Source organism: Schistocerca piceifrons, chromosome 5, assembly GCF_021461385.2.
Source record: "Schistocerca piceifrons isolate TAMUIC-IGC-003096 chromosome 5, iqSchPice1.1, whole genome shotgun sequence".
Taxonomy (NCBI): Eukaryota; Metazoa; Arthropoda; class Insecta; order Orthoptera; family Acrididae; genus Schistocerca; species Schistocerca piceifrons.
This window is the reverse complement of record NC_060142.1, coordinates 552,572,279-552,597,926: the sequence shown is the minus strand read 5'-3', so window position 1 is coordinate 552,597,926 and position 25,648 is coordinate 552,572,279. Positions and strand designations below refer to the sequence as shown.

The following is a 25,648-nucleotide window of genomic DNA, read 5'->3' as shown; positions in this document are numbered from 1 at the left end:
GACACCAGAGACACCTTCAAACAGCATATTGACTGGGAAAGCCTTACATCACATATATATTTATGTTATTGTGTAATATGTTACTCTAGTTATAAGCTACCAATTTATGGGGTGATGCATATGCCTATTTATTGTGTGATTACTACCGTAGGCAGTAATGATAATAGCCAACTGTAATTCCTGATTAATAATATTGGTTGCAGTGAACAGATCAGCTGTACAATTTTGATATGGTGAGGTAAAGCAATCTCTTGTGTTCCTTGTAATAGATGCTGTTGACAAGGCATATTAATGACCTAAAAATATAATTTTGTTTTACAGAACAACAATACATTTGTCGGAACCTTTACAATTGTGGTTCTTATTGTTGAGGTTGTAAACAAGTGCACCTCTGTATCTGGTTGTTTGTTAACCCTCGAGTGGGTGCACCTTTGTATAAAAAGCACCAACTACAAATAACATTGTCTTGTACCATTCCATTGTTGCGTTACAACAAGGAGCCTGTTCCTATTCCTTCATTTTTGATAAACCAGTGCTAAATTGTGTAGTGTAACATAAAATAAACTGCATGCTAGGTGAGAAAAAAATGTACGACCCGGGCAAGAAAAATGGCCGAGATTCGGAGCTAGGAGCACAATCCCACAATGAGGCAGTTGTGTACAAGATAACTTGCAATCTGATAGGCAGGTGGCTGTGATCTGATGAAACTGCGCTGTTTAATGCTTTGAGTGTGTCGTTACTACAGGGTAAGACTTGTATTCAGCAGCAGAGTGAACCAATATAAGTTTATTTTATTATTTTGTACTTAAACAGTGATTTAGCTCATATAATGAAAGTTTATTTTATTGTTGTTTAATTAAACTAAAATTAAACTTGCTCATTCATGTTTGGTAACATGAAGACAGCTATTCTTTAATTGTATACAAAGTGTTCCGCACGCCCACTCGTGGTACAAAAATTGGTGCACCCCCTTGAGGTGTCATATTTATCTGCAAGTGTAACAATGCTTGTATTGTCTAACAAAGTGCTATTGACTCATCTTTAGTTACTTTTGTAATCAGTTAAATGTTATGGTAATTAGTTGTACCAATTAGTATCATGTTGTAGATCACAGGAAGGCATTTTAGTGTTAACTTGGCTGCAGCTCTGTGTGGCCCTTTAAAATGTCTGATGTGTGAAATGATGTGCACATAAATTATTTTTGGTTTACATACTTTTATTTTGTTTGTTTACTGTAGTAGTAACACAGCCTAATTTTTACAGTATAAGGAGAGAGAAGTAGTGAGACTGTGTCTGAAACACTTCCGCCAACATAATTATAATGAAGCATTTGAAGCTCTTCAAAGGCACACTGAGATACAATTGGAAGACCCATTGCTTAGCAAGTTACATGAAATTCTAGTTAATAAGGGAGACTACGAGGGTACTGAAGACTTCATGGAACACTCAGTATCTCGTAAGTTTTAAATTTAGCCTGCCACAATTTTATTTCCTTGAAGCAGTTAAGGAAAAAATCAAAATGGAAGATCTTTGCAGTGCTACATTTGTGTAATCTTTTTAATTGATTTGAAAGAATTCCATAAATTTCTGTTACTTAAAACTGCAGAATTATAGGCAGAGTTGTGCCAGAAATGTTCCAATTCTTTTTGGTTGTATCTGTCCTTCACTACTGTGAATGTTCTATATTCCCAACTCGTCTCAAAATATTCTCCTTCATTTTACTCTCACCTTTTTTCCCCTGTAGGGTTTCATTTTGATGTCAGATGCCCTACCTATCAGTTTATCAATAAGTGTATCCTCTAGCTATTTTGTGTGTTGATGCTGTATATCGAATTCTGTCTCATTTTGTGTAATACCATTTTTTTATAACTTTGAGTTTCTTTTGCCTGTTAAAGCTTAGCTCTACAGTTACATAGGAGGGTAGGATTGATACATGAATTAGTTTCTTTCACATTCTTTCCTTTTCTCTTCCTTTTTCTTACATACACATAGGTAATCTTTTATACAAATCCCAAGCTTTTTGCATATTTAGATGTCTTTCATTTTATACGTAAATTCCGGTTTAAAACAATTGCTGAGTGGTTAGTTGTTTCAAAAGTACATAAGCGAAGTGTTGGTACTTTCATATGAAAGAGAGATTGTATATTTGTTTTGGTTATAATAGAGGGAAACATTCCACATAGGAATTGATTGACTGCTACTTTTCTTTCATTTGACATTAAAGATTATGCTATAGTCAGCCACAATAATCACAAGGACTTGGTGTTAACAAAAAGTTGTATTGGTGGAATGAATGTTTACACAACTGTTCATTTCATTGCACACAAAATGTTTCCACATAGTTATCTTAAAGGTATTAATGAGAATCTTGATGTTGTCATGACATAGTACTTGATTCATAAAATTCTGGAAATTTGGCTGTAACCAAATTTTGTCTGCTCCTAATATTTTGACTGTAAATCATTCAGCCGTCTTTGAAGTGATGGTAAAACACTCCCTTCCACCTTATATCTGCCGGTAGGATGAACCAGTTGTGTATGAGTATACAGCGGATAACAGTAGAAGAAATACCACATGGCCAGTGGAGATACATGCTGCTAAGACCACTCTGTAAAGGATGGTGATTCACAAATTATCATCTACTAGGGATAAGTATTGTTGTTTATGAGAGTTAACTACTGCCTGTGCTGGATTCCACATGTTGTCAAGGTTTAAAAACATCATCTTGATTAACTAAATCATTTATGAAATGTATTTCAGTAGCTTCCCTGGAAACTGAATTTGAGAAGTATGAAACATGTTAAAATCGGGACATTCTCATAGTCTACAGCGTACGTTGCCTGTCTACAGCGCTCAGCCATGGCAGATGTATCAGGCTGTAGCAGGAGGATAGTCTATAGCGTCAGTGTTCTGTGCAATGCTCAACGGTATGTAAAATATTTAATACATGAGAAACCATACTGACAGGCAAATTAACACACCACTGTCTCCTATTGAGTCAACTCATCACACAACTAGCGAGTATGGCAGTCTTTGATGCTGACAGAAAAATAACCTTGACTTTATGTTTAGATATCATACATCTTATTTTAGAAGAGGCAGTCTTTATGAATGGCAGGAAGGCCCTGAACTTGAATCGTTATCAGTTTCCTTAGGCGAGACATGCATGTTTGCTTTAAAATGCAGAGCCTTGCAAAGATTCCATGATGGATGGCTATTATCTTCAAAAACTTCTTAGATATTTGTGTTATTCCTGTAGTAGGTCTTTATCAACAGTCATATGTGCTCTGTGGACAAGTGTATTCAGGGCACCATTGGTCCGTGCAGGAAGGTGGTAGTTGTTTGCTTGCTGGTGCAGGTCTGCGTCTTGGGTTGTGAAAGACAAAATGTCCCAGGGTGCAGTTGGTTTTACAATAACCTGAGGGATCTGTACTTTTCCATCTCCATGGTAATTTGAGTCTTCCCATGAATGGAATTCAGATGATCGAAAAATTTATGCAATTTCTCTTCGCTACTGGGCCACACCACCAAAGTGTCATCTACGCACCTCCAAAAGGTTACAGAGTTGAAACTTGAAGAATACAATGTATTTTCCTCAAAATCTTTCATAAAAGATTGGCCACCAAGGGAGAAAGAGTCTTGTCATGTCAAACTCGTCAATTTGTTTGTAAAATTTTGTTATTAAATAACAAAGTATTCGAGGAGAGCCCGTGTTAAGAACAAGGTTATTATCTGCTTGTTAATCTTTTGCAAGGAAGAACGAGGTCTCTACATGTGAACTTTAGTGAATAATAACAGCATGCTACTACTATAGTTACTTTCTACCTCTATAAAACTCAGTAAAACCATTAACCAGTTACCCAACTACTACTGCTGCTGTTAGTACTACAGAATCTTCCATTTTTGTTCATTTATTGGGGTGCATTTACATTGCAGATGATTGTTTCCACTACTGAGTCCACCCTCGTACTACACCAGTCAGCAGGCACTGTTGGCAGGGTTCCTTAGGTATAGGACAACACTAACAATAGCAATTCCATGATAAGCTGGAAAGTCTTAGATTTCACACTTACATCACCACGTAAGTTCTTGAAAAACCATTGAATTCAGTGATTTCTGGACTCAGTTGTCTTCTCTCCATCTGTAGAGTACACTGTCTAGACACCAGGCTGACAGCATGCTGATGTTTGGTTGAATGCCACATGAAGTTTCCTTGGACTTGCTAGATATTGTGGTTGCAGTATCGTCAAAAATGCGCCAGCCTGACTTTTTCCTCAGTGCTGCTTTGGGATCCAGCATCTTTAATGCCTGACGGCCAATACCTGCTGCATCTTCGTAGAGCGCACAGTCTCACAGTGTGTACCCAAACTGCCACAGGCACAACTATCAAACTACCTGTCTTTTAACTTTGTACAGATACATAACATATGAGCCATAATCAGTCAGTTATCAGTCCACTCGCCGGATTAAGAAATCTCATTTTTAGTCTCTTCCCGATGTTAGGGAAAAATTAAAATGTTCTTCTGACTTTACCCGAAGTGTCTCATTTATTTTGCCACAGTTATAATATATGATCTCATATTAACTTTTTTGTACCGCCCACAGTTCCGATGTCCTTCGTACTTCCATTTTACTCAGAGCTCCACTTTTACTACTTTCCAAGTCTAACGAAAACGAACATATTCCTGGAATTACTAACAGTACATCAATCGGGGTGGTGCAGTAGGTGCCCTTTAGTAACACTCCTCATTGAGCTCTTTTGACTAATAAAACTGACTTCAGCTGCAGTCTACATGCTCAAATGCTCGCACCATATCCTATGACCAATGCTAGTATACAACGCTGGAAACAGAATACTACACCGTCGAGGATTGAGTTCAGTGGTGTGCGCATATTGAGGTGGTGTAGTATTAATGATTCATTTGTTGAGGTCGTCAGTGATCTGATGATGCTCAGGAGACCTGTATGTGTACCCTTTGTTTTGACTCTGCAAGCAGTAACTGTTCTGAGTTTAGAGATGAACACCATGCACAACAGATGAGTACATGGAGTACATGCTACCAATGAACAGATTCAACCGTTTGAACAGGGTCACAGTGTGGGCCTGCGGGAAGCTAGATGGACGTATCTATACAGTGTTGCATATGTTGGGCACAATGTATATGTGGTGTATCATTGCTTTCAACAGTGGTCTATGGAACATTCCCACACCTGTAGACCAGGCTCTGGATATCCACGAAGTACACACATATGTCAAGATCGGGGCATTATGCAAGCAGCAGTGGCTGACTAATCATCGTTCCAGGATGAAATGTGAGCAAATATTGCACTTGCATTGTCATTCGGGATCATTGGAAACAGACTGCTTGCAGTAGAAGTAAGGTCTTGTGTACTTCTGGCTAGGCTACCATTAACACCACAACACTGCCAAGAGTCACTACTGGTGTCTCGAAGAGTTGATTGAAGAGTGGAATGAGAGTAGGTTGATTGGAGAGTGGAATGAGAGTAGGTTTTGTCTAGATGTGGATGATGGATGCACCTGTGCATGTTATAGACCTGATGAGGTGACCAGTCCAGGAAGCTTTCGCCCACAACACACCTGCCCCATCCTGAGCTTTGTGATGTGGGGGTCATTAGTTACAACTTGTGGTCCATTTGCTGTTTTTGCAGGGTCAAGTGACCAATTTCCACTATATTGAACAGGATTTTAACACCATGCTACTGCTATCTCTTCAACAGGAAGGTGATGTGCTTTTTCAGCAGGACAGTGCACACTTACATAAGGCTGTTGTGATGCAGCATGTTCTTCGTGGAGTACAACTACTGCCCTGGCCAGCAAGATCGTCACATTTCTCACCAGTTGAGCATGTATGGGATATGAAGACATGGGAATTAACTCGTTTTCCAGTGCTTGCAAGAACCACTGTTGAATTACAATAATAGGTGCAAGATGCTACAAACAGCCTGTTGCAAGATGCCATTTGGCTCCCTTATTGTTTCCAAGTAGAATACTCTCCTGCATTACTGCCAGAGTGGTGTACACTATGTATGTATGCAAATGTTTAGGCACGCTTTACTGTGACGTGTGTTTCTGTTTGTCTGAATTCATCGTATTCACTTACAAAGATGAACTACCTGTCACCTGTCTTGCCAATGCAATGACCTTGTACTTCAGGGTGTTGCAATTCTTTTTCAGGCAGCATAGATTGGTGGTATGTGTTGATTCTATCCAAGGGATGTTGAAATTGCCTACTTGCACTGGTTGTTATTTTGTTCATCCCAGTTGTATCATTCATGCCTTCTTCCTCTATATGACTTGCAAAATTATGATCATCGTCCAAGAATACCCCTAGATATATCATTATTGCACTAGTTTTAATAGTCACAGTGTTTAATTTTCTCTTAGGACTTTTTGCTAGGTTCCTTTCAGCAGAAGTTACTTGGTTTTGAGAGGTTCTAGTGACAATTTGAAACTGGAGCACTGCGCTACATTTGTCTTCTGAAACTGTTATTCCTCTCTTGTGCCAACATCTTTATTTCAGAGTAGCTTTTGCAACCTATGTCATCAATTATTTGCTGGATGTATTCCAATCTCTGTCTTCCTCTATAGTTTTTGCCCTCTATAGCTCCCTCTGGTACCATGGAAGTCATTCTCTGTGTCTTAATAGATGTCCTATCATCCTGTCCCTTCTCCTTGTCAATGTTTTGCACATATTCATTTCCTCTCCGAGTCTGTGCAGAAACTCCTCATAACTTACTGCTTCTGTCCACCTGATTTTCAACATTCATTTGTAGCACCACATATCAGTTACTTCAATCCTATTCTGTTCTCGTTTTCCCACAGTCCAAGTTTCAGTACCATACAATGCTATGCTCCAAACATAGATTATCAGAAATTTCTTCCTCAAATTAAGGCCTATGTTTGATACTAGTAGACTTCTCTTGGCCAGGAATGCCTTTTTTGCTAGTGCTTGTCTGCTTTTGATGTCCTTCTTGCTCTGTCCGCCATTAAATTTTGCTGCCTAGCTAGTAGAATTTCTTAACTTCATCTACTTCATGCGTATTAATCCTGATGTAAAGTTTCTCGCTGTTCTCATTTCTGCTACTTCTCATTACTTCCATCTCCCTTCGATTTACTCTGTCCGTATTCTGTGATCGTCAGACTGTTCACTCCATTCAGCAGATAATGTAATTCTTCTTCACTTTCACTCAGGATAGCAGTGTCATTAGCGAATCATATAATTGATTTCCTTTCACCTTGAATTTTAATTCCACCATTGAACCTTTCATTTATTGCTTCATTGCTTCTTCGATGTACAGATTGAACAATAGGGGCAAATCGCAACATCCCTATCTTACATCCTTTTTAATCTGAGCATTTTGTTCTTGGATGTCCACCCTCATTAATCCCTCTTGGCTCTTTGTATATTGCCCATCTCTACCTATAGCTTACCTCTATTTTTCTTATAATTTCAAACTTCTTGCACAATTTTACATTATCAAATGCTTTTTCCTGGTCAACACGTCCTGTGAACATGTCTTGATCTTTATCATGTAACTTACTTTTTTGAAAAGAGAGAAAAAAATGTTCCGTTAATTTGGAATGAAAATGTTTGATTAAAGAAAATCTCTGTTACATTCATTAAAACCCATGGCTAAATTTCCTCAGGACTATATGGCCAGAAATATCATACGTATTCCAATGTGAAGACATCCATCTTACTCACAATGGATAAAAAAAATTATCTTTCTTTAATGTTACGTGATAAGCAAATTTAATATAATATTCAAACAATTACTTTTCTCTGTGAGGCTTGATGCTCCGGTATAGCTGCCTAAGTACAATGGCAGTGTACACAATTAAAATAATTCATTTCAATAAAACTGTACCTGTGGCCTAAAATGAAATAGAAATTATTATGAGATGCCGCTTTAAATTTACTGGGATTAAATCCTTACAATACTTTCAGAATTAAATAGCTGTAAAGAAATTTTTATCAATTTTAACAGCAATGGCGCCACTTCAACTATGCAATTACAAATGGCCAGGGCAACATTTAATTGTTATATAATTAATTAAATAAAGGGGACAGGGAAGGTACTTTCTTGCTGCTAACAAAAACACGTAATGCATTAAATACTGACATATATATTTAGCAGAAATTCTAAATACACTACATATAGTAGAAATGATTCTTTACAGACCATAATCTAAATGCGACATCAGAACCAAACAGGTACAGAAGACTAAGAAGAGGAGAAGACAATGAAATCTTTTCTTATATACTACGATACAGAGATAATAGTAATTAAAATTCTCTGAGCACGTATAGCGGTGATTTACATTACTTTTTTTTCAAGAAGTAATGCTATATCTTTCTGTGGTCTTGCTTGTATTATTAACCCCAATGTCAGAATTGCCTCTCTGGTGCCTTTATCTGTTCTAAAGCCAAACACATCATCATCTAACACATCCTCAATTTGAGCAAAAGTACTGACTCACAGATAGGCACAACAAAAATACTGTCACAAATAAAGCTTAAGCCATTAAGGCCTTTGTCAACAATAGAACACACACACACACACACACACACACACACACAAATGCAACTCATACATGACTGCACAGTCAGGCAACTGAAACCACACTCCGAGCAGCAGCACCAGTGCATGATGGGACTGGTGACTGGGTGGCGGTAAGGGGGTGGCTGGGTTGGGGAGAGGGAGGAATAGTATGGTGGGGGTGGTGACAGTAAAGTGCTGCAGGTTACATGGAGGGTAGAGGAGAGGTAGGGGGGGGGAAGTAGCGCGTGACCTTTTCTGACGCCCGAGGGATTCCAGACCAACAACCTCCTTCCTAATCATCCTGACCAACTATATCCTCACCCACAGAGAGAGTGTGTGTGTGTGTGTGTGTGTGTGTGTGTGTGTGTGTGTGTGTGTGTGTGGTCTATTGTTGACGAAGGCTTTAATGAGCGAAAGCTTTATTTGTGACAGTTGTTTTTGTTGTGCCTACCTGCAACTCAGCATGTCCGCTATATGGTGAGTAGCAACTTTGCTTTTCATAATGTTTCATTCCATCCTGGATTTTCCATTGCTTGACATTTTCATTCCAAATTAACGGAACATTTTTTTCTCTCTTATGTATATTATTCTTGTCAGAAACTTGGATGCATGAGCCGTTAAGCTGATTATGCAATAATTCTCTCACTTGTCAGCTCTTGCTGTCTTCAGAATTGTGTGGATGAGATTTTTCTGAAAGGCAGATAGTATGTTGCCAGATTTATACATTCTACACACAAACACGAATAGCTTTATGTTGCCTCTTCCTGCAATGATTGTAGAAATTGTGATGGAATGTTATCTATCCCTTTTGCCTTATTTGATCTTAAATCTTCCAAAGTGCTCTTAAATTCTGGTTCTAATACTAGATCCCCTATTAATTCTAAATCAACTGCTGTTTCTTCTTCTGTCACATCAGAAAATCTTCCCCCTCATAGAGGCCTTCGAAGCACTCTTTCCACCTGTCCACTCTCACCTCTGCATTGAATAGTGAAATTCCCATTGCACTCTTAACGTTACCACCCTTGCTTTGTATTTCACTGAAGGCTGTTTTGACTTTCCTATATGCTGAGTCAGTCCTTCCGACAATCATTTCTTTTTTGGTTTCTTCACATTTTTCCTGCAGCCATTTCGTCTTAGCTTCCCCACACTTCCTGTTTATTTCATTCCCCAGCGACTTGTATTTCTGTATTTCTGAATTTCCCTGAACAATTATTGTAATTCCTTGTTTCATCAATCATCTGAAGTATTTAATCTGTTACCCATGATTTCTTTGCAGATACCTTCTTTGTATGTATGTTTTTCTTTCCAACTTCTGTGTTTGCCCTTTTTAGAGATGTCCATTCCTCTTCAACTGTGCTGCCTACTGAGCTATTCCTTATAGGTGTACCTATAGCCTTAGAGAACTTCAAGCATTTCTTGTCATTCCTTAGTACTTCTGTATCCTACATTCTTTGTGTACTGATTTTTCCTAAAGTCTTAAACTTCACCCTACTCTTCATCACTACTACATTTTGATCTGAGTATATATCTTCTCGTGGGTACACCTTACAATCCAGTATCTGACTTCAGAATCTTTGTCTGACCATGATGCAATCCATCTGAAATCTTCCTGTATCATCCAGCCTTTTCCAAGTATACCACCTCCTCTTGTGATTCCTGAACAAAGTATTCACTATTACTAGTTGAAATTTATTACAGATCTCAATTAGTCTTTCTCCACTCTCATTCCTTGTCCGAAACCCATATTCTCCTGGAACCTTCTCTTCTACTCTTTCCCCTACAACTGCATTCCAGTTCTCCATGACTATTAGTTTTCTCCTCCTCTCACATACTGTATTACTTTTTATCCTCTTATAATTTGTCTCTTCATCCTCAGCTTGCGACATCGGAATGTACACCTGAACTGTTTTTGTTGATGTTGGTTTGCTTTCGATTATGATAAAAACAACCCTATCAGTGAACCGTTCTCAGTAACAAACTCTCTGTCCTACCTCTCCATTCGCAATGAATCCTACTCCCTTTATGCCATTTTCTGCTGCTATTGACATTACCCTATACTTATATGATCAGAAATCCTTGTCTTCTTTCCATTTCACTTCACTGATCCCTACTATATCTAGACTGAGCCTTTGCCTTTCCCTTTTCAGATTTTCTAGCTTCCCTACCACATTCAAGCTTCTGACATTTCACACCCCGACTCATAGAACGTTATCAATCTTTTTCTGATGGTCACCTCTCCCTTGCCAGTCCCCTCCCAGAGATCCGAATGGGGCACTATTCCGGAATCTTTTGCCAATGGAGAGATCATCATGACACTTTTTCGGTTACAGGTCACATGTTTTGTGAATACACGTTATGTGTCTTCAGTGTAGTTGTTTCCATTGCCTTCTGCATCATCATGCCATTGATTATTGCAGATTCTTCTGCCCTTAGGGCCGGTTTCCTACCCCAAGGATAGGAGAGTGCCCAGAACCTCTGTCCGCTCCCCTGCCCTCTTTGACAAGGCGATTGGCAGAATGAGGGGTGACCTCTTATGCCGGAAGTCTTTGGGTGCCACTGCTGACTATTAATCAAAATTTAAGTGGTGGTGGGTTTCGAACACGAGACCAAGGATGTTACACCTAGGCCACGGGTTCAGACCAATTTTCCTATTCAAATATGACCATGGAAGCTGCGCTTCCGTCAAATCTGGCTGAGAAGTTGGTGATGGTGGCAATTTACTACAGTATAACCCTGCTTTTATGTTCCCAGAATTAACCTTTTTCCACTGTTTACGACATTTTTTATCACTCCTGTCTAATTTCCTATATCCACAATGTTAATTCACACCCAATTTTGCGTCAACATATTTATAATTTTCCCACAACTTACACTGTATGAAAAAATATTTGTGGGATAAAAACTGACCTAAAATGGTGCTGGCATGATGTTGGCCATCAAGTAGTATTTACAAACATTGTCTCGTTAAGTTCTTGAAACCAAGGTGCTCTACTTAGCGGATTTAAACTAAACTCTGTATAAAGAAAGTACGGCCAACTTGCCAGAGGCCACCATTTTGGGCCCACTGCGCAGCTGGTGATGCATTGACTTCTGCAGCATACTTAGCCGTGTATATTAAAGAAGTGCACCCAACCATCTAATGCACTGCTAAAACTGACCAGTGGCTTCAAACGGAACATGTTGGATATTTAGCAACAAAAAATCTTGACAAATTTAAGATAAATGAGTCGAAAAGCATTTGTTGCGGCAAGCATGAAACAGTTTTCTCCCTGCTGTCCTTTATTAATGGTGAAAGCAGAGTTCGTGGTTTTTGTTGCAGTATTGCATTTGAACACCTGTTTTCGTAATTAGCATTAAATCGGTCCTATTCAATAATCAGCAGGACAAAAGGGAACCAATTTTAGTTCGCAAGTACAAGGAAAAATCTATCGCTAATTTGAAGCTCTATATTGACATACTTCTTGTTCCTGCTACTCGGTACTACAGAAATTCACCCAATGTCTCTTTTTTTATGTGAAATAAAGCATTGGGTTCAAATATATATGCGCGGTACCTTACTAAATTAGAATTGATAAACTTGCCTGTATGATTACGCATTATTTATATTTTTGTCATATCTATCCCATAAAATTTTGTCTGCAAATTGTTCCATGGCATTAGGAGAATGATTACAAAAGTACAAGAGAATACAATATTTTTAAAATGTGTTTGAATAAAACTAGGCCTACTATCAAAAATGACTGTAGGAAATAGTAACAACTGTATTTGTATTACTACATTGTAGATTAGCGACCAGGTTGTGATAGTAATAATAGTAATAATGTTAATGGCTACTGAATGTAAGGTTGTAGGTTCGGTACTTGCCTAGTGCAACTTTTTTTTTCCATTGTGTAGAACAAAGTACAATTTATTATTGTGAGCATCCTAAATATAAGTTTAAACCATACCATACAGTCAAATCAGGTCTAACTATTTACCAGTCATGATGACTTTGTGCAGTACCACTCACTATTTTTTGTTTCATCTGCTAACAGTGGCACTTTTATCTCTAACATTTATATCTCATAATTAAATTACCATTAAACCATCCTATTAGCTCTTCTGACTCTTTTTTGCTGTTCAAGTGGATTGGAAACTAACAAGGGAACCTCCCCATCGCACCCCCCTCAGATTTAGTTATAAGTTGGCACAGTGGATAGGCCTTGAAAAACTGAACACAGATCAACTGAGAAAACAGGAAGATGTTGTGTGGAACTGTGAAAAAAATAAGCAAAATATACAAACTGAGTAGTCCAGGGCAATATAGGCAATATCAAGACAACGGGAATGCAGGCGCGCAGTGGTCTCGTGGTAACGTGAGCAGCTGCGGAGCGAAAGGTCCTTGGTTCAAATCTTCCATCGAGCGAAAAGTTTAATTTCTTATTTTCAGTTTATGTGACAAATTCTTATGTTTTCATCACTTTTTTGGGAGTGATTATCACATCCACAAGAAAACCTAAATCGGGCAAGGTAGAAGAATCTTTTTACCCATTCGCCAAGTGTACAAGTTAGGTGGGTCGACAACATATTCCTGTCATGTGACGCACATGCCGTCACCAGTGTCGTATAGAATACATCAGTTGTGTTTTCCTGTGGAGGAATCGGTTGACCTATGACCTTGCGATAAAATGTTTTCGGTTCCCATTGGAGAGGCACGTCCTTTCGCCTACTAATCGCACGGTTTTGCGATGCGGTCGCAAAACACAGACACTAAACTTATTACAGTGAACAGAGACGTCAATGAACGAACGGACAGATAATAACTACGCAAAAATAAAGAAAGTAAAATTTTCACTCCAGGGAAGACTTGAACCAAAGACCTCTCGTTCTGCAGTTGCTCACGCTACCACGGGACCACAATGCTCCTGAGCTCACATTGTCCATGATGTTGCCTATATGGCCAATGGACTACTCAGTTTGTACATTTTGCTTATTTTTTCACAGTTCCACACAACTTCTTCCTGTTTTCTCAGTTGATCTGTGTTCAGTTTATGAAGGCCTATCCACTGTGCCAACTTATAACTAAATCTGAGGGGGGTGCGATGGGGAGGTTCCCTTGTAAGTAACAGAACTGTGAGGAGGAGACAAAGACAAAAGGCCAGAAATGAATAAAATTAACTGAATGGTTAAGCTGAGTTCCTGCAACCTTTCCCATTGTGACCAATATTCTCCTTGTTGTTGCATCTCTCCCTTCGGAAGGAATTCTGTACAGTTTTCCTCCCATTTCTCTTCCAAACAAGCAGCCAAAAGCACAGCAACGAGTCATTATTCTGCTTAAAATTTCAAAGGTACACAACACTTATGTATGCTTCACACACAACACTTGGGCCCACAATGGCTGCTAATGTCACATGGTGCAGTTTCAGCAAATCCTGAACTGCAGTCGGTGGCAAATCCAGGGGTAAAGGATCGCCGTACTTTCCTTTATACAGAGCTTTAGATTTAAACAGGTAAACATGTAAAAATTGGAACAATTCATACTGTATCTCCTGCCGCTGCCAAACTCTACTCCGCATGGTGGCTGATAGGAGTAACAAGGTTCGTACAAATAAAAGTATCATGGTGTCACAACCATTTCACCATGTATATTCTCATGCTGAGCAAAATGTGTTCCAAGGATTTATTCTCATTGTTAAGTGCAGTATCTACGTATGTATTTTTTGTGATGTTACACAGAAAAACAATGTGAGTGATAGACTGTAGACTGTAGATTGTGTGTGTGTGTGTGTGTGTGTGTGGGGGGGGGGAGGGGGGGGGGTTTCTTTCATAACTGAGGAAGCACAGTACCAGATAACCTCAAAAAGGACGACTACAGTTCAAAGGACACAGAACATCACATATGCAAACACCACACAAAATACTTATGTAAATATTTGCACTTGATATTGAGAAAAATTCTCGAAATCCACTGTGCTAAGCATGAAAAAATGTGTAACTGATGCAGTGTTTCATTATTTAAATAATGAATGACAGCTTGAGGCGTTCCAGAAACATCAATAATTATGTATGAAATTGAGTCAAATGTTTCTGCTTCCCAATTATCAGTTCCCATTATATCACCAGCTTTTATTAGATAATAAATGATTATTAAATAAGAACAAGTCCCTGACATTAGAATTTTGATTCCTATTATGTTCATATACATAAAGTGTGAAAATGCAAGGGCATATCCTATACATAACTTTTACAGCTTAAAATGCTATTTCCCACATTTTACATTTTCCTGTATTTTAGACCATTTTTTTGAAGTTCTTAGAAAAGTGTAAAAGTGGGGTTTCACTTTATTAATAATGTGGACTACGGTGGATTTGGACTCTCCACAATTTAATTGTATTTATCTATTGACTGCCTAGTGTTCATGACTAAATCATGTCTCTGCATAATGTGATTGGATAGATAAAAAAAATCTACTCAATAAATGGTGGCAGGAGAATATACACACAAAAAGATTTAACTTATGCAAGGGTGTTTCCTCCTTCTGGCAGAAGAGTTGAAGGGGAAGAAAGAGGGGTGAAGGAAGGGCTGGAGAGGTTTAGGAAAAGGGGTACAGTTTGGAAAAGTCACCCAAAACCTAGGTCAAGGGAGACTTACCGGACAGGATGAGAAAGTCTCTCCTTTTCATCCAGCCCAGTAAGTCTCCCCTGACCTGGGGTTCTGGGTGACTTTTCGCAACTGTACCCATTTCCTAAACATCTCCAGTGCTTTTCCTTTACCCTTCTTCCTTCCCATTCAACTCTTCTGGCAGAAGAAGGAGCCACTTGAAACGGTTCACCTTCCTTTATTTCTTCATTTGTTGTCCTCGGTGTCGATGTACCGTGTTGTGATACTGACTACTTTAAATGATGTAGCCGACAGGTGCACATTTGCAGTTCACAGTTGTTTACTTTCACTTTTCACAACCCTCCATATACTCATTTAATATGGCCAGTGCACTATTGTTTTAATATCCCATAAGCCTCATTAATAGTTTGCAGGCAAACCTCCACAAACTGGTACAATAGTTTGCTATTGGACATCTACGAGCAGTAGAAACCTAACCACAAAGATCACAGTTCTTGGGAAGAATAGAAATGTACATATGGAGCAGACACTGTCATTGATTTAACTCACGGCCTAATTGTGTAACACTTATTTCACAGTTAAGTTGAAGTACTGTTGTTGATCTAATCAGCACAGGTTTCTCATCTGAAACTCTGCCTTGGACTGACTGTCTCGTGACCAAAAAATCAGGCCCTTATATACCCCCACAATAATAGGTGCTGAAACTTGACATTGTTTGGTATTTAATTTAAAGAAATTACAATTAAAACTTAACTCATTAAATTAACTGAATACATCAAAAAATTCTATCTTTTTAACAGTTTCTTCTACTACAAGAGTTAGGCCAGATTATTTGTTTAAATCATAAAATTAACAAATAAATACACAAACAATCCTTTGGACAGAACTGTTAATTACTTTGGAATTAATTAAGGGCTGGCTTCGCTAACATGTTTTTTTAATAGAGCCAAACAGAGCCATAAGAATACTATTAGTTCCTACTCCTAATATTTATACTTAGTACAGAACTTATATTTGTTTATACATCAACTGTAGAATTTAAGTTACGAAACAATTACTGATTTCATCCTACAACAAAAGATACTATCTAGCAATACCGTATTTACTCGAATCTAAGCCGCACCTGAAAAATGAGACTCAAAATCAAGGAAAAATAATTTTCCCGAATCTAAGCTGCACCTGAAATTTGAGACTTGAAATTCAAGGGGAGGGAAAAGTTTTAGACCGCACCTCCAAATCGAAACAAAGTTGGTCCATTGTAATATGAGACATAATTTAGGTCGAATGAATGACGATACAGCTACAGTAGTTTGATTGGAGTCATAATCTTAGCAGTTAAGCTTTACCAGGTAGCCATTGCTATGCGTCAGGCGCTCCGTCCGTATTTATACGGGTACCCTTCCTTTTTCACGTGCTTAGTCTGGTTTGAATCAATTGCTTATTTTGCTTTGATCTGATAAGTGTTGTTTTCTTTGTTATAGGTGTTTACGTCACTCTAAGCTGAAAATGCATTACTGTACTGTGTCATGCATTGTTTGTCGCATTCTGATAGTGCGTGTTCGCTGCCTGTCACCACTCGCGGCATGGCTTGCTTTTGTGCGCGCTACCGCCTCTTAAAAATAATTAAAAAAAAAAAAAGAAATCGTCTCATTAGCGAAACAATGGCAAAAGACTGCTATTTTTTGTTGCTTACACCACTTCTTTTTTTGATAATGATCAGCAAGAACCAAATAATAGACTGCGTATGATAGCAGATGTTCTGAATGAGAGTTTAGTGAAAATTTTTCTCCGTTTGTAAATCTTTGCAGGCGTCGCTTTAGTACATTACATTCTGCACGGAAATTAGAGTCATCTTAGATTTAAAAATCTAGTCAGTTGCCGTGCTTCATTTCTGACTGTATCACTATTAGGCATAAGAATAATACGAATATAAACATGACACGATACGTATGCTCTTCCGCATTTACTGTTGTCTCACTCTAGTTTCGTAGTTTATTAGGAAGATAGGATTTAAATGAGATAGCAGCAAACACAAAAGAATACATGGCAAAATGTTTGTATTCGTATTATTCTTATGGTGAAGAGAATACTGCATGTGATTCACAATTCAAGTTCCTATTAGCAACCATCTCTTCTCGCAGGTAGGAAAAAATTCAGAACGTAGAGTTGCCCATTTTGACAAACATCCCAAACGGTCTTGCCAGTCGGATTTTCGTAGTACATTGAAATGCTGCTACATTCGAAGATGAACAATACGGAATTTGTATTTACTTCGTTGGATAATGTATGAAAATGCAGTGGTCAAAACTCGGGGCGGAGAAAAAAAGCTCGTCTTCCACCTTTTTTTTAAAAAAAAATTTATTTACTGACGCAGAGGTTTTGGCGCCAGTATTTATCTTTGTGCCTACAAAGCATACCTGTGTAGCGCTACATATATTCGACGGCAGAAGTTAGTTGTGGCGGCAACATTTTTCGGAAGTTCCGCTTGCTTTGCACTCGATTCTAAGCCGTAGTCGGTTTTTTGGATTACAAAAACCGGGGAAAAAGTGTGGCTTAGATTCGAGTAAATACGGTAGTCAAAATAAATTTGAAAATCAATTGCATGCATAAAACTAAGCACAAAATTAGATCTGGTGTTATAGGGTATTCTTTGAAACTGAGGGTCAACCTTTCTCTCTTATGAAAATGCAAATTATACTCGTGTATGTTAATGGTAATTAATTCAAAAATGAAAAAAAAAATTGAAATGAGTCAGATGGCAAAACAAGAGTGGAGGTAAAAATATCCCAGCTTTCTTTGTCACACACTGGCTCCAAAAGCTTGCATAAGTTGAACCTTATTGTGTGTGTATTCTCCTTCCATTGCTTGGTGAGTAGATAGTTTTTATCTATCCGATCACATTACATTTTTAAAAACTGATTATTTTTGTTGTTACAAATCATGTCTCAGTTACTTAAATTATGACTGATAATCAGTCAGTCATGCACTACACTCAGTTGACGTCTGGTGATGTGACTGTTCTAGTGTTGCAGTAACATAACACTTACTTTACTATTCACAACAGTTCTCATTTGGCAAACAAATATAATTAACACAGTCACTGGATAAAGTCCTTAGATCACTGTCCTTGAAGTTTGACAGTCAAATCAATATAAAAATGCCGTCCATAGTAACTAAGTGTTGGAGATAACACTATTCATATTCTGATCCTATTACCACAGTGACCTTTATTGAAGTTTCGAAATGTAGATAAACACTGGTACATTTTCTGACTTGTAATTTGTATTACATCATTTGCCGTACATTTCCCCGACCCACCAGACATAGATCTAGTACATTTCACAACTCTTGGCAGACTGACTAAAATAGTTTCCAACCTGCCTCTTATATATACAGGGTGTACACGACCCAGGAGATCTTGGAAAAACTCGGGAATTTTTTCATCCGGGAGAAAACTGGGAAAAATCTGGAAATTTTTTAGAATTCCGGAAATTTTTCATTGTTTTAGTTTTCAGTTAGCTTTTTGTAAGTTTGACTGGCAGGAACCAGTATTCTAATGATGGATATTACAGTATCCTAGTTCTGCAGAATAATACTTCAAATATGCTCACTATTTTTATATACTTGAATTTAGCATATTTCGTGACAGTACTCACTTATCCGTGGATGTTTATAAGATGATATTTGACTTTTTTGTATTGGCTTCAGTTGTCTAGTGAAAGTACGATTCCATAATGCTGTTTCGTTGGCTGCGGAAATGTCCTGGTTCAATGCGTTTGCCTCATTTTTGGTGCTTCAAACACCATTTTTCCGAATGTGCTTCCTTCTTGATGTTTTTATATAAAAAAGTAGTAGAATAACTCATTTTTTCTGGTCACTTGCAAATTATTATAATGGGGACCTGTACATTGTTCCACTGTCACACACTGAGTGTTCACTGCCGACTGACTACAGTCAAAGACGACTCCAGCATCAAAGACATTTCACACAACACATAAGCTTCCACTTGTAACCAGTCTCTTTGATATTATTCATCACATCTACTAATATTAATCAATGCGCTGTCACTCTCAAACATATAAGCAAATTAGCATAAAATAAGGCAAATTACAATTCACAAAAAATATTCGGACAAAAATATAAGAAAACATTTACAACCTCCCTCATTAGATTTGGTATCGACAAATCCGGTAAAAAATAACACATCTCCCAGATCCATTACATACTGCAGCAATAAAACATGAACGAGACAAGAAAAACGAAAATAAAACTTAGGTTTTAAGCGAAATGCGTCACATACAACAACAAAACACAGTCTTCATACAAGCATCTGCCAAAAGCAAAATGTGCCAAAGGCTATAGGAAGACTATGCAGTGCTTCAGAACAACGAACTGCCTCTGACGAGCTTGACGTCACAACTGTTTACATTAGATTTCGTTTGAGCATTTGCGACTGGGCTTACGCGCATGCGCAGTTAAGTCACATACGAGTAGTAAGTACCTTCTCACGCTTCTGGCTATGGAAGTGTCTCTTTTAGGTGTATAAGCAGTAGCCACAAGCAACCAGATGCTGCCCAGAAAAATTTTACTGGTGCGCAACAGGCCCGGATCTAGGGGGGCTGGGGCAAACTGGGGTATCTGCCCCTGCAGCAATTCCAGGAGGAGGTGGGTCGCCAAATTCAAATTCTTGAGGAAAAAAAGCTTGTTTCAAAAATCATCTAGCATCTAGTGCTCGTTGGTCTATCAATTATTCATATGATTTTGAAACACATCCCTGTTGGTTTTTGAACACTTTTTAAGTTGATTTCTGAATTAATCATAAGTTGATTTTTGAATGCGTGCATAGTGTACGTGATGTCTGTGCCAGGGGAATCCCCACTGCATTTAGAAATAAACTTTCCTGCAGACAAAAGAGGATCGGGCTATAGGAGCTGTGCGGGGGCAAAGCCGAACTGTGAATGCCAATCACTGTTTATATGGTTGACTGGGTTTGCAAATGATTAGTGTTGTTATAGCTACTACCGAAAGCTATAGATTCAAACTACCTGAATGGAAATAAACGACTGACGGGAAATAACAGGTAAGGTAGATTACGTATTATCTTCTCGTTGTATCCTAGAAAATGAAATTTTGACAGAAAATTTTTGGCCAGACCACTACACTAGTAAGGGCCAGTTGTACAGCCTCCAGCTAACAGGTGCTTAAATTCTATTCTGGGAGTAGCGCGGAAAATGCGTTGTACGAACATGTAATAATGCCTAACCAGTGAATAAACGCTGGGCAACTAAACCGGCGATTGTGGTAGGGTTAGTGAAGTTAACTGTAGAATAAGTTTTGACACTGGCAGGAATAGTTACAGAATTAGTGATGACAAGATTGTTTGTTAGAATGAGGAAGGAGAAGAAACGGGGACATCACACAAATTATAGAAGAATATCACAATTCCAAATTTATATAAAAAATTTCGTACCACTAATTTCTGATTTCATGCTTGAGAAGCCAGAGTGTATGAATGAAATGTGAAACTATTTCCTAACATAAAGCTTTTTTGCTTGTAATACGCCTAACAGGCATTTGATATTGGTACTTCATGAATTATATTCTGTCGTGTCATAAAAATGACCATTTGTTTCAAAACAGTCTCATTTATTTGGTGTGTATTAGAACTACCTGCAATATTAGACAGACCTGTTTCGTTTTATCAAGCACACAGTGACAAAATATACATAATGAGCTCGAGAAACCACAGCAGTCTTTGGTATTATTTACATTAACAGCTTTTTCAGTATTAGACAACGACAATTTCGTTTTTCTTGTAGCAAAACGTTTGACAAACTTTGATGAATGAGGTAATAGATTCTTTCTCAGAAAGGAAAGCACACCATGTAAAGCTGTAGCAAGATTAGAGAGAAAAATATGCAAGGACTTAAGGAATGAAGAAGGGTGTACTGTCTTGCTTGTCTCTCTTTTTTTACTGGTTTTAAGTATCCTATATTTATGTCACGCTAAACAGCAAGTCATTAGCTAATAGGCAATAAAGAGTGCAAATTTTCAGAAGAGTTCTTGTTCTCCTGGTTACAGATAATCCCATCCAGTATTAACTGTGAGTGCTTTTTTTTTAACTGGCCAACTGGGAGCAGGAGAGGCACCACAGGACATTTTAATTTCCACTGTTCTAAATATAATTTGATGGCATCCATTACAAAATATACATGTTTCAATTCGACAGAGTGAAATACAGTGATATGTGATAGAAGAATGCTTTGTGAAGAGGCATGCCACTGCACTTTGGCACACTTAAGATCCAATAACACATCTTACATTTCCTCTAAGACACATGTTTTATGTATCAGACTCTTCAAAAAGATGAGTATGACAAAATTAACATTTTTTTGACAAGTCTATTTAATTTTTGGCGTCGTACCTCAAATGCTGGAGGGAATGGGAGGGGGGAGGGGGGGGGGGGGGGCGGGGTCACCACTATCTAGTACTGCCTTGGTTCGGAAATAATCCGTAGATCTGGGACGGAGGACATAGAACAGTCTGAGTTGTAGTGGGGAGGTGGGTGTCTGTACGTGACCCATATTTATGTTTAGTGATTTTTGCTGTTTCCTCTTTGTGTATTGCTCTCATGTCAAATGAAAACAAAATGGGTTTCTGTTGCTGGGAGCTGTAAAGTTAGCTAAAATACATTCACATAATTACAGAAGTCTAAAGTAAGTTATTAGTTTCAGGTTTTATTTTATTTCCAGCTTTCTGACAGTCAAGCATTAATCGCCTTGCAGAACAATGAAGTTATTTTTGTCGGTTCGCTGAAGAGAATTTGGCTTTTATTTATCTTTTGCACTGATGCAGTGTATTTATTTGAACCAAAATGTTTAATTCAACACTATTGGCTAGTTTCATCTGTTTTGTGCATTTCAAACGCACATTTTCATCTTCTAGCACTTAGGGCATTATGCCATTATAAGAACCAAACATGAGATAACACAGTACTGGTATTCCAAGAAAATTTACATCCAAGTCTGGACATATGAATGTTGCACTGTAAGCCAAATTACGTATTTTAGTATGGTTCACGAAATTCCGATGCTCTTGGAATATTCTCTGATGACTTGTTTCTTTCATGACATAATGTAAGATCTTTTAATGTTTTTACACTTACGAACATACGGGCTTCCTGTGTCATCGTAGCTGCGCAAGTGCGGTGACACCTGTTATCCGGCACTCTGACAACTGCTGAAACGAACCTATTTCTAACATGTTGCGGGAAAATATTGTGAATGGTGGTTTGAAAGGGGTTACTTTCGAAGTAAATTTCCTTTTACCAAAGATGAACTATGTGCGAGAATGTATGATGAATTTTCTTAAATCGCAGAGCGTTCGATTCTCATTTAAAAATCAACTCGTTGAGGATGACCATGAGAAGAATTTCAAACCCAGATGATCAGACATTTATGTCGTTATTAAAAATTTTACTGGCATATTTTATGTGATGCATCTTAACGTGCAACACGCACAAAAAAGATCAACATTATACGTGAAAGCTTAGATTCTCTTGTGGCATATTAATCTTAGAGACCAATATTATACGTGAAAACTTTGCTTTTTGTGTAGCAACACTATGTATATTAATTTAAACAATTAACTTTTCCTATTTGTTGGGCTCGTGCTACTGAACAGTGATGTTAGTACTGGCTGACTACATCACGTGTCCTATGCTCTGAATATCCGCCGCCATCAGCTGGCAAGATCACGTGACATGAACTATGACCGCCTTACAAAAGCGGATCACAATCCCGATTTCAGTGCTTTGGAAAGTAACATGTGATATTTTGTGGAACTCAAATTTATACTTTTGTAATACGGAAAATGTGGAGCATCCATGTTGCTGCATATCACAGATCTTTCCAAAACGTGTGTTTTTGCCCCTAAGTTTTGTTTTGTGAAGTCCGAGGAAATTCTATGCCGTTGTATCAAACCATAATGATTCAATAGATCGACAAGTTTCACAGTTTTGAAAGAAAGTATACTGTCACTTAACACGGAAAAAATGTATTTTCACCCGGGACAAAGTGTATTTTTAACCGGGAAATCCGGGAATTTTTTTTCCTTGTCTGTGTATAAACGCTGATATATTTACAATAATTAGAACTAAAGTTAGCTATTACTGTCTGTTGGATTTATTATGAATGAGAATTAAAGATTTCTCCTTCTGAGTAACTAAGTAATAGAAGAAGATTCATTTGAATGAGATAATTTCTGTTGAATTATGCTGGCTAGTTTGTCAAAATATGTAATTCTGTTTTACTGGCTAGTTTGCCAAAATATTGGAATTCTGTTTCCGTAACAATTTTTTTTTACTGAACCAGCTAATTGCTATGACTAAATTAGTGCAAAACTTGCCAACTTGTTAGCTGCAGAAATGCTTTAGTTATTTACGTGCTTGTTTCATCTACTCCGTCAGAAAGTTAGTAATTGTAACAATATTATGAAAAGGCTAGTTGCTACTCACCATATAGTGGAGATGCTGAATAATTGGGCGTATGTTTACACATAAACAATGGTAACAAAGTTTTAGATTACTGGTACTTTTTAATTGGTACAGTTTTCAGATAACTAGTTGGCTCATTAACTCCTGATAGCCAAAGAAATGTAATAAATACTAAAATTAAGTTAGAAAAGCCTTGTGTCAGTTTTCAAAATCCTTGAACTGCACACATTTGATATAAATGGTCATATCCAAAAATATTTGCTAATAATAATAATAATAATAATAATAATAATAATAATAATAATTTTTTTGAGGGGGCAGGTAGGCGGGGTGGGGGGAACACAACAGGTGGAAGGAATTATCCTGCTATGCTCCAGAGTCACCATGTCACCATGTACAATGAACAACATGTAATCTGCAAATGCTACTGGTCCAATTATGTTTTCACTGTCAGGTAACTTCTGCGCTATGGGCTCCAATGCCACATCCCAAAACTCTGGACCAAATTGATTCTCGCAGTCGGCCTGTTGTTACTGACTTCATTAATTCCTTTCCTGGTGATACTGAAATGCTCGTCTCCCACAGCAATGTTCTATCAGGCAGTTGTACAGCACCTCCGGGCACTCCAACTCTTTAAGGCAACCAAAGAAAGACGGCCACCATAGGTATCAAAAGTGCTAGTAGTATTGATCAACATTGCTAGAGCATACATATAATGGTTATTTCTTGCTAGTGAGATCACCTTATTATTGCCTCTTCAGTTGACTAGCTGCTTCAAAACCTTTACTGGTGAAGGCTTGTCCCATGTAGCAGCCTAAGATCTTGTAATCTGTTGCATAATAGTTTTTCAGATATTTTGCTAAAATCATTCAGAAGACAAATTTGTCTATTATTGAATACAGAGAAGTGTCACTGCAGGTGTTGTCACTGAGGATCCTCTTTCGACAATGAGGAAGTGGATGTAGCATTGGCTGGTGACTGCCACCAGGGGCAGTCAGGTGGTTTATTAGAACAAAGGGCGTGCTATCTTGGAATGTGGAATGCCACAGACAAGTAGCAGGCACAGTTAATAAGAAACAAACATCCAACTCTCTCTCTCTCTCTCTCTCTCTCTCTCTCTCTCTCTCTCTCTCTCTCCCCCCCTCTGCCCCTCCCCCCCTCCTTCACTCTCTCCCTTCCCTCCTCTGCCCCACCTGTCCCCCCCACCATCCCTCCCTCACTCTCATGCCCTCTCTCCCTCTTTTGCTCTCCCCCCACCACTTTTGATCTCCCCCCCACCACTTTTGATCTCCCCCCCCCACCACTTTTGCTCTCCCCCCACCACTTTTGATCTCCCCCCCCCCACCACTTTTGATCTCCCCCCCCCACCACTTTTGATCTCCCCCCCCCCACCACTTTTGATCTCCCCCCCACCACCTTTGCTCTCCCACCACCACCTTTTGCTCTCCCACCACCACCCTTTGCTCTCCCACCACCACCTTTGCTCTCCCACCACCACCTTTGCTCTCCCACCACCACCTTTGCTCTCACCACCACCTTTGCTCTCCACCACCACCTTTGCTCTCCCACCACCACCTTTGCTCTCCCCACCACCACCTTTGCTCTCCCACCACCACCTTTGCTCTCCCACCACCACCTTTGCTCTCCCACCACCACCTTTGCTCTCCCACCACCACCCTTTGCTCTCCCACCACCACCTTTGCTCTCCCACCACCACCTTTGCTCTCCACCACCACCTTTGCTCTCCCACCACCACCTTTGCTCTCCCACCACCACCTTTGCTCTCCCACCACCACCTTTGCTCTCCCACCACCACTTTTGCTCCCCCCCCACCACTTTTTGCTCCCCCCCCCCACCACTTTTGCTCCCCCCGCCCACCACTTTTTGCTCCCCCCGCCCACCACTTTTGCTCCCCCCGCCCACCACTTTTGCTCCCCCCGCCCACCACTTTTGCTCCCCCCGCCCACCACTTTTGCTCCCCCCGCCCAC

At 38.8% G+C, this 25,648-nt stretch overlaps 1 protein-coding gene across 3 annotated transcripts in view; it reads left to right on the top strand.

Annotated features, from left to right (window-relative positions):
- The window catches only part of LOC124798331 (muskelin), a 135,973-nt gene that overhangs the window by 41,399 nt on the left and 68,926 nt on the right, over positions 1 to 25,648 (top strand). For all 3 annotated transcript variants that reach the window (XM_047261683.1, XM_047261682.1, XM_047261684.1), the window contains exon 5: positions 1,264 to 1,456. In XM_047261683.1, the coding sequence (XP_047117639.1) occupies positions 1,264 to 1,456 (193 nt within the window). The remainder of the gene's footprint in view (positions 1 to 1,263; positions 1,457 to 25,648) is intronic.